Below are 10,195 nucleotides of genomic sequence, written 5' to 3'. Positions count from 1 at the left end.
TTGACCTTTAGGCATTATTTGGCCCTGTAGGCATTTTTTGGCCCAGTGTGTTATTCAACCAACTGCCATCTAGCTGGTGTGACCTTGTTCACATTCTGTCTAAATATCCATAATATTACCGTCTCCAGAAAAAACACCGGAGTGACTTTTTTCAAGCAGCCATAATATTATTTTACGTAATCCGTATCCATCGACTTGTAGTAGTGTATAAGTTGACCTTTTAGGCATTATTTGCCCTGTAGGCATTTTTTGCCCAGTGTGTTATTCAACCAACTGCCAATCTAGCTGTGTGACCTTGTTCACATTCTGTCTAAATATCCATAATATTACCGTCTCCAGAAAAAACACCATCGAGTGACTTTTTCAAGCAAGCCATAATATATTTTACGTAATCCGTATCCATCGCTGTATTAGTGTATAAATTGACCTTTTTAGGCATTATTTGCCCTGTAGGCATTTTTTTGCCCAGCTGTGTTATTCAACCAACTGCACATCTAGCTGTGTGACCTTGTTCACATTCTGTCTAAATATCCATAATATTACCGTCTCCAGAAAAAAACACCGGAGTGACTTTTTTCAAGCAGCCATTCATATATTTTACGTAATCCGTATTCCACCGGCTGTAGTAGTGTTATACGGTTGATCTTGTAGGCATTATTTGCCACACTGTTTCTTCAAACTGCCATCTAGCTGTGTGTATTATCGTTTCCAGAAAACCAACTGAGTTTTTTTGTGTGTTGTTTTTTTAAAATAATGCCAGGCAAAGCAGGCCGCCACGCAGAGGCCGTGCTAGGGGCCGTGCTGCTATGCAATCCTGTGGCCCTAGCAAATTGCCAGTTTTAAAAAGCCAATGACCCTGAACTCCCAAAATGCTGAAGAGGTAGTTGACTGGCTTACACAGCACACCCCATCCTCTACCGTTTCAACTTTACCACAACATCCTCCTCATCCTCCACTGCTATGGCCACCCCACGTAACACTTCCTCCACCACCGGTGCCCCTTCTTCACTGGAGTCAGAGGAGTTATTTTCCATGAGTTTCTTGAACTGAGTAATGCGCAACCATTATTGCCAGAAGAAGATGAAGGAGATGAGGACGTTACACCAGATTTAATTTCTGGCAGAGAACACGATAGAGATGGACATAATGAGTGATGAGGAGGAGGTCCCCGCTGCTGCTCCTTCTGTGATGTGTCAGAAAGAAATTGATGCATCTGAGGAGAATGATGATGAGGAGATTGATGTTTTGTGGGTGCCTAGTAGAAGAGAGCAAGAGGAGGGTAGTTCAGATGGAGAGACGGAGAGTCAGAGGAGGCAGTAGGAGAATAAGACTTAGAAGAAGAAGCAGGGAGGACAGCCCGCAGGGATCAGTAGGCAACAAAATGTTTCGGCACCTGTGTTCAGCCGGCCAACGCACCCGCCATTGCCGCCAATGCCGCCAACTTCTACTGTTACCGCCAGAATCGCACACTTCCAAAAAGTCAGCAGTGTGGGATTTTTTTTAATGTGTGTGCCTCTGACAAAAGCATTGTAATTTGCAATGAGTGCAGTCAGAAACTGAGCCTGGTAAGCCCAACAGCCACATAGGTACAACTTCTATGCGAAGGCACAATGAGCGGCAACACAAAGCACTTTGGGAGCAACACACTCAAAGGCAACAGGCAAACTAAAAGCCACACTCCTTCTGGTCCAGCATCTTACTGCTCTACCTCTGCTCTCCTTGACCCGTCTGAACCACCCTCCACTCCGCCTTCCACCTTGACCACCTGTTCCCATTCCAGTCATCTGCCACCAGCCAAGTTTCTGTGAAGGCCATGTTTGAGCGTAAGAAGCCAATGTCTGACTGTCACCCCCTTGCCCGGCGTCTGACAGCTGGCTTGTCTGCACTCTTAGCCCACCAGCTTTTACCATACCAGCTGGTGGACTCTGAGGCCTTCCGCAAATTTGTTAGCAATTGGGACACCGCAGTGGAAGGTACCCAGCCGCAATTTTTTTTCTAAAAAGGGAATACCACACCTGTACCAACATGTGCAGAGCCAAGTTACCGCATCTCTGTCACTTAGTGTTGGGCCAAAGGTCCATATGACTACTGACGCATGGTCCTCCAAGCATGGTCAGGGCAGGTATGTCACCTACACTGCCCACTGGGTGAACTGGTAATGGCTGGGGAAGCAGGAATGGGTAGCTCAACAACAACAGTGGAGTTGGTGTCACCGCCACGGATTGCACGCGGTTCTGCCACCACCTCTACTCCTCCATCGCTCTCTACCTCGTCTTCTTCCTCTTCTTCTTCTTACTCTGCTGCTGGGTCTCCTTCTCCTCCTCCACACCTGTGCACCCCCAGCTCCCCCTAGGCTATTCGACGTTCCAGGTACGCCGTTGTCACGCTGTCTTTGGGGATGACGTGCCTGGAAAGCAAAAACCATACCGGATCTTTACTCCTGTCATCTCTGCAGTCACAGGCCGATCGGTGGCTGACCCCACACCCAACTGCAGATCGGAAAAGTGGTGTGTGACAATGGAAGCAATCTGTTGGCAGCGTTGAGACTGGGCAATTTAAACACATGTGCCCTGCATGCACATGTGTTAAATTTAATAGTCCAACGTTTTGTCTCCCAAGTTCCCAGGATTCCAGGACGTTCTCACCCAGTCCAGAAAGGTGTCGGCCCATTTCAGACGTTCCTACACAGCCATGGCACGCCTTGCTGACATTCAGCAGCGCTACAACATTGCCAGTCAGGCGTTTGATTTCTGACAGCCAGACTCGCTGGAATTCAACGCTCCTTATGTTGGAACATCTTGCCTGCAACAACAAAGGGCCGTCAACGAGTACCTTTTGAACTGGTGGTAGGACTGGATCTGCAGAGCTGGGATTTTTTTTCCCCGTTACTGGTGCTTATGCGCGATGCCTGCAGCTCATGCGACCTTTGAAGAGGTGACAAATATGGTCAGTCGCACCGAAGGCACCATCAGCGACCCTAATACCCTTCGCTTTCTTTCCTGGAGCGTGCCGTGCGACGAGTGACAGATGAGGCTGTTAGACCAGCGAGACGAGGAGCTGGAAGCGCGCGATTTCTGGTCGGAATCACCAGAACGAACCCAGGCACCTGCTGCAACGCAGGAGAGGTGCCAGAAGTGGAGTCAGAGGAGGAAGGTGGCTTTGTGGAGGAGGAGGGAGGAGACCAACAGGAGCAGGCTTCCCAGGGGGCTAGTGGTGACCTTTTGCGGGCCCCTGGTCTTGTACGTGGCTGGGGGGAGGAGACCGTGGATGATGCAGTCCTTGATAATGAGGAAGCGGAGATGGATAGCTCTGCATCCAACCTTGTGAGAATGGGGTCTTTCATGCTGTCATGCCTGTTGAAGGACCCCCGTATCAAGAGGCTTAAGGAGAAGGACCTGTACTGGGTCGCAACGCTACTAGACCCTCGGTACAAGCATTAAAGTGTCAGAAAATGTTACCAACATACCACAAGTCCGAAAAGATGCGGGCATTTACAAACCAGCCTGCAAAACATGTTGTACAATGCTTTTAAGGGTGATGTCACTTCAGGAACTCATCAACATTCCAGGGGCAGAGGTGCCAGTAATCCTGCACGAGCACACCTGCAAGGACAAAGCCCTTTGGCCAGTCTGTAACGTCAGACATGCAAATGTTTTTCTGTCCAAGGCAGCGCCACAACCCTTCTGGATCCACCCTCAAAGAACGCCTCGACCGGCAGGTAGCGGAACTACCTGGCATTAACTGCAGATATCGACACTCTGAGGAGCGATGAACCCCTGGACTACTGGGTGCACAGGCTTGATCTGTGGCCAGAGCTGTCACAATTTGCCATGAACCTCTTGTCTTGCCCAGCCTCAAGTGTGCTCTCAGAAAGGACCTTCAGTGCAGCAGGAGGATTGTAACTGAGAAGAGAACTCGCCTAGGTCACAAAAGTGTCGATTACCTGACCTTTATTAAAATGAATGAGGGGTGGATCTCGGAGGGTTACTGCACGCCGGAAGACTTGTTCTGACTTCTATGCAGCTGTCCTTCTCTTTCAAGCCTCATGACTCCACACACAGCTGTCTCTTTAGCGTCCTCCTCCTCCCTCCGCCACCGTTACAAACTAGGGTGCAAACCCTACTGGTTTAATTTTTTCTGGCCTCGTTGCTTCAGTGGCTGCAACCCAAAAAAACTGGGCAAACAATGTCTACAAGGTCAACGATATGGCAAAAAAATGACTATTTTCAGCATTTATATGGGCATATTTTTTCTGGCAACTGTGCTTCAGTGGCTGCGTCCAAAAAAATGCATATTTCTTGCATTTATATGGCATAATTTTTCTGGCCTCTGGCTTCAGTGGCTGCAACCAAAAAATTTTATATTTTCAGCATTTTATATGGCATAATTTTCTGGCCTCTGTGCTTCAGTGGCTGCAACCAAAAAAATTTATATTTCAGCATTTTATATGGCATAATTTTTCTGGCCTCTGTGCTTCAGTGGCTGCAACCAAAAAAATTTATATTTTCAGCATTTATATGGCATAATTTTTCTGGCAACTGTGCTTCAGTGGCTGCGACCAAAAAAATGACTATTTTTCAGCATTATATGGCATATTTTTTCTGGCCTCTGTGCTTCAGTGGCTGCGGCCAAAAAACTGGGCAAACAATGCCTACAAGGTCAACGACGTTGACCTTGTAGGCATTGTTTGCCCAGTTTTTTTGGCCGCAGCCACTGAAGCACAGAGGCCAGAAAAAATATGCCATATAAATGCTGAAAATAGTCATTTTTTTGCCATACGTTGACTCAACGTATATGGCAAAAAATTACTATTTCAGCATTTATATTGGCATATTTTTCTGGCAACTGTGCTTCAGTGGCTGCGACACTGGGCAAAACAATGACCTACAAGGTCAACGACACCTCCTACAGGCAAAAATGACTATCTCTTCAGCATTTATATGCATATTTTTATCTCGGCAACTGTGCTTCAAGTGCTCAACCAACAAAAACTGGCAAACAATGTTACAGCGTCACACGTATTGGCGAAAAAAAATTACTATTTCAGCATTTATATGCATATTTTTTTCTGGCAACTGTGCTTCAGTGGCTGCGTCCAAAAAAACTGGAGCAAACAATGCCTACAAGGTCAACGTATGGCCAGTTGTTTAAAGAGAACAGTAGATTACTAGCCAGCAAAGCTACCTAAGCTAAAATGTCCCTCAAATCCCTGCAGACTTCTGTCCCTCCAATACAGAGCAGAATATCAAGCAGATTACTAGCCAGCAAACTTACTATCATCTGTCCCTGAAATCACTAACAGCTCTCCCCCTACACTATCTCTTCCAAGCACACACAGGCAGATTTTTCAGATACATTTTTGCCCTTGATCCCCCTCTGGCATGCCACTGTCCAGGTCGTTGCACCCTTTAAACAACTTTAAAATCATTTTTCTGGCCAGAAATGTCTTTTTTAGATGTTAAAGTTCGCCTTCCCATTGAAGTCTATGGGGTTCGCGAACCGTTCGCGAACCGCTCTCATTTTTGCGCAAGTTCGCAAATATGTTCGCGGACTTTTTTTCCGACGTTCACTACATCCCTAGTGCAGTGTCTAAACTTTTTTTTTGAAGTTAAACGGCCCTTTGCGTTACTGTGCTCATTCTTAAAGCTCTTTGCCTTTCCTCTTTCAGTACGTGTGGTAAGGACCTGCAAAGGCAATGTTCTAGAGACTCCGATTCAGGAGAAGAAGAATGCCACGTCTGTAAAATCGATGGCAGGACATATAAAATTCATGAACAAATACCTAGTCATCAGAAATGTATGAGATGGTAAGAATAATAGTTGCTGTACAACAAAATATGTCGGCACACTGTATACAAGATGGTTAGTGGACACATCGTAACCTTAATTTAAACCAATGTTTAGAACCTATATTATAAATACATCCTTGTTTGTTGAATATAATATCCAGTCTCATTGTTATTTAAAAAACAAACAAGATAAAAAAAGATAGGTCTATCTATCCGTCTGTCTGTCTGTCTTTACGTATTTGTATTAAAAAGAGAGTTGCTGATAACCCACTGACACCAAGTGATGACTTAGATTGTTTTTAATAGTTCTGTGACAATGCATGCATGATTTCTATCAAAACCCTTGTTTTCTGTGCTGCCCCGCGCAGTGTCTTTATATGTTTTGAAGTCAAATTCCCCTTTGTTTAACTGTGCTCATTCATAAAGCTATTTTGCATTTTCTCTTTCAGTCAGTGTGGTGAAGACCTGAACAAGTATTGCTTTAAAGACTTAGATTCAAGAGAATGTCAACCACCATACTGCCAATTGAATGGCATAACCTACAGAGTCCATGAGCCAATGCCTAGTGATAGCAAATGTTTCAAATGGTAAGTAAGAGAAAAAGATGCCGTGCAGCTAAATAAGTTGACAAATACTTTACAAGACAGATAGCTCTCTCTCTCTTTCTGGCAAGGTACCTTTCAGACAGAGAAATATCGCAAAATGTCTTATTTAAAAAGTACTGTAGTTGACGAGGCTACATAAATTGTGTTCACTTTGCAAGTCCTGCTGTTGTTAAATGTTCCTGTCCAGGGGTGATAATAACCTGGCCTGTTAAAAGAAGCTCCCAATAGATTTTATTTTAGCAAAGTCTGGGAAAAACTATGGGCAACATCCTGGGTTTTTAATGAATGGGTTTGGATAGTTGAGGGTAAAAATTGATGTTTAGTGGTCTTACAACATTATGCCATAGAAACATTGTAGGTACCATGAAACGGCAAATAAAAAAAGTAATGGGATAAGTTGTCATCCATGCCTTGAACCATCCTGTATGTGAAAAGAACCAGACAGGGTGTCCGGCAATTCCTGTCCCTATCTTTTTACTGCGTTTGTTAAAATAACTGTATTGCCATCTCTTTTTCCCTTTCAGTGTGTGCGGTCAGGACTTCCAAAAGCAGTGTTCTAAAGACTCACATTCTAAGGAAGCAGATTGTATACCAGAGACCCACTGCACCATCGGCGGGATAAAATACAAAGTTCATGAGCCAGTCCCTAGTAATAAGAAATGTTTAAGATGGTAAGCAAGAGAAATAGCTGCTATACAAGAAAATTGGTTGGACATGATTTTATCATTTAGATGCTAATGCATGTGTGTTTCCTATGGAAATCCTTTTCCTGTGCATGCCCTGTGCAGTGTCTAAACTTTTTTTTGAAGTTAAACGGCCCTTTGCGTTACTGTGCTCATTCTTAAAGCTCTTTGCCTTTCCTCTTTCAGTACGTGTGGTAAGGACCTGCAAAGGCAATGTTCTAGAGACTCCGATTCAGGAGAAGAAGAATGCCACGTCTGTAAAATCGATGGCAGGACATATAAAATTCATGAACAAATACCTAGTCATCAGAAATGTATGAGATGGTAAGAATAATAGTTGTTGTACAACAAAATATGTCGGCACACTGTATACAAGATGGTTAGTGGACACATCGTAACCTTTAATTTAAACCAATGTTTAGAACCTATATTATAAAATACATCCTTGTTTGTTCAATATAATATCCAGTCTCATTGTTATTTAAAAAACAAACAAGATAAAAAAAGATAGGTCTATCTATCCGTCTGTCTGTCTGTCTTTACGTATTTGTATTAAAAAGAGAGTTGCTGATAACCCACTGACACCAAGTGATGACTTAGATTGTTTTTAATAGTTCTGTGACAATGCATGCATGATTTCTATCAAAACCCTTGTTTTCTGTGCTGCCCCGCGCAGTGTCTTTATATGTTTTGAAGTCAAATTCCCCTTCGTTTAACTGTGCTCATTCATAAAGCTATTTTGCATTTTCTCTTTCAGTCAGTGTGGTGAAGACCTGAACAAGTATTGCTTTAAAGACTTAGATTCAAGAGAATGTCAACCACCATACTGCCAATTGAATGGCATAACCTACAGAGTCCATGAGCCAATGCCTAGTGATAGCAAATGTTTCAAATGGTAAGTAAGAGAAAAAGATGCCGTGCAGCTAAATAAGTTGACAAATACTTTACAAGACAGATAGCTCTCTCTCTCTTTCTGGCAAGGTACCTTTCAGACAGAGGAATATCGCAAAATGTCTTATTTAAAAAGTACTGTAGTTGACGAGGCTACATAAATTGTGTTCACTTTGCAAGTCCTGCTGTTGTTAAATGTTCCTGTCGAGGGGTGATAATAACCTGGCCTGTTAAAAGAAGCTCCCACTAGATTCTATTTTAGCAAAGTCTGGGAAAAACTATGGGCGACATCCTGGGTTTTTAATGAATGGGTTTGGATAGTTGAGGGTAAAAATTGATGTTTAGTGGTCTTACAACATTATGCCATAGAAACATTGTAGGTACCATGAAACGGCAAATAAAAAAAGTAATGGCATAAGTTGTCATCCATGCCTTGAACCATCCTGTATGTGAAAAGAACCAGACAGGGTGTCCGGCAATTATTGTCCCTATCTTTTTACTGCGTTTGTTAAAATAACTGTATTGCCATCTCTTTTTCCCTTTCAGTGTGTGCGGTCAGGACTTCCAAAAGCAGTGTTCTAAAGACTCACATTCTAAGGAAGCAGATTGTATACCAGAGACCCACTGCACCATCGGCGGGATAAAATACAAAGTTCATGAGCCAGTCCCTAGTAATAAGAAATGTTTAAGATGGTAAGCAAGAGAAATAGCTGCTAAACAAGAAAATTGGTTGGACATGATTTTATCATTTAGATGCTAATGCATGTGTGTTTCCTATGGAAATCCTTTTCCTGTGCATGCCCTGTGCAGTGTCTAAACTTTTTTTTTGAAGTTAAACGGCCCTTTGCGTTACTGTGCTCATTCTTAAAGCTCTTTGCCTTTCCTCTTTCAGTACGTGTGGTAAGGACCTGCAAAGGCAATGTTCTAGAGACTCCGATTCAGGAGAAGAAGAATGCCACGTCTGTAAAATCGATGGCAGGACATATAAAATTCATGAACAAATACCTAGTCATCAGAAATGTATGAGATGGTAAGAATAATAGGTGCTGTACAACAAAATATGTCGGCACACTGTATACAAGATGGTTAGTGGACACATCGTAACCTTTAATTTAAACCAATGTTTAGAACCTATATTATAAAATACATCCTTGTTTGTTCAATATAATATCCAGTCTCATTGTTATTTAAAATACAAACAAGATAAAAAAAGATAGGTCTATCTATCCGTCTGTCTGTCTGTCTTTACGTATTTGTATTAAAAAGAGAGTTGCTGATAACCCACTGACACCAAGTGATGACTTAGATTGTTTTTAATAGTTCTGTGACAATGCATGCATGATTTCTATCAAAACCCTTGTTTTCTGTGCTGCCCCGCGCAGTGTCTTTATATGTTTTGAAGTCAAATTCCCCTTCGTTTAACTGTGCTCATTCATAAAGCTATTTTGCATTTTCTCTTTCAGTCAGTGTGGTGAAGACCTGAACAAGTATTGCTTTAAAGACTTAGATTCAAGAGAATGTCAACCACCATACTGCCAATTGAATGGCATAACCTACAGAGTCCATGAGCCAATGCCTAGTGATAGCAAATGTTTCAAATGGTAAGTAAGAGAAAAAGATGCCGTGCAGCTAAATAAGTTGACAAATACTTTACAAGACAGATAGCTCTCTCTCTCTTTCTGGCAAGGTACCTTTCAGACAGAGGAATATCGCAAAATGTCTTATTTAAAAAGTACTGTAGTTGACGAGGCTACATAAATTGTGTTCACTTTGCAAGTCCTGCTGTTGTTAAATGTTCCTGTCGAGGGGTGATAATAACCTGGCCTGTTAAAAGAAGCTCCCAATAGATTCTATTTTAGCAAAGTCTGGGAAAAACTATGGGCGACATCCTGGGTTTTTAATGAATGGGTTTGGATAGTTGAGGGTAAAAATTGATGTTTAGTGGTCTTACAACATTATGCCATAGAAACATTGTAGGTACCATGAAACGGCAAATAAAAAAAGTAATGGCATAAGTTGTCATCCATGCCTTGAACCATCCTGTATGTGAAAAGAACCAGACAGGGTGTCCGGCAATTCCTGTCCCTATCTTTTTACTGCGTTTGTTAAAATAACTGTATTGCCATCTCTTTTTCCCTTTCAGTGTGTGCGGTCAGGACTTCCAAAAGCAGTGTTCTAAAGACTCACATTCTAAGGAAGCAGATTGTATACCAGAGACCCACTGCACC

At 42.8% G+C, this 10,195-nt stretch overlaps 1 protein-coding gene across 1 annotated transcript in view; it reads left to right on the top strand.

Annotated features, from left to right (window-relative positions):
- Window positions 1–5,620: 5,620 nt before the first annotated feature.
- Window positions 5,621–10,195, top strand: part of LOC108704979 (mucin-2) — a 41,323-nt gene continuing 36,748 nt past the window's right edge. Inside the window, exons 1-9 of the mRNA XM_041589955.1 lie at window positions 5,621–5,806; window positions 6,238–6,375; window positions 6,918–7,064; window positions 7,263–7,400; window positions 7,834–7,971; window positions 8,514–8,660; window positions 8,860–8,997; window positions 9,431–9,568; window positions 10,111–10,195. The exon at window positions 10,111–10,195 is cut by the window's right edge and continues 62 nt beyond it. Coding sequence (XP_041445889.1) covers window positions 5,799–5,806; window positions 6,238–6,375; window positions 6,918–7,064; window positions 7,263–7,400; window positions 7,834–7,971; window positions 8,514–8,660; window positions 8,860–8,997; window positions 9,431–9,568; window positions 10,111–10,195 — 1,077 coding nt within the window. The 5' untranslated portion in view covers window positions 5,621–5,798. The remainder of the gene's footprint in view (window positions 5,807–6,237; window positions 6,376–6,917; window positions 7,065–7,262; window positions 7,401–7,833; window positions 7,972–8,513; window positions 8,661–8,859; window positions 8,998–9,430; window positions 9,569–10,110) is intronic.

This window comes from Xenopus laevis, chromosome 4L (assembly GCF_017654675.1).
Source record: "Xenopus laevis strain J_2021 chromosome 4L, Xenopus_laevis_v10.1, whole genome shotgun sequence".
Classification (NCBI taxonomy): Eukaryota; Metazoa; Chordata; class Amphibia; order Anura; family Pipidae; genus Xenopus; species Xenopus laevis.
Note: the sequence above shows the minus strand (reverse complement) of the source record. Positions and strands in the feature narration are given on the sequence as shown.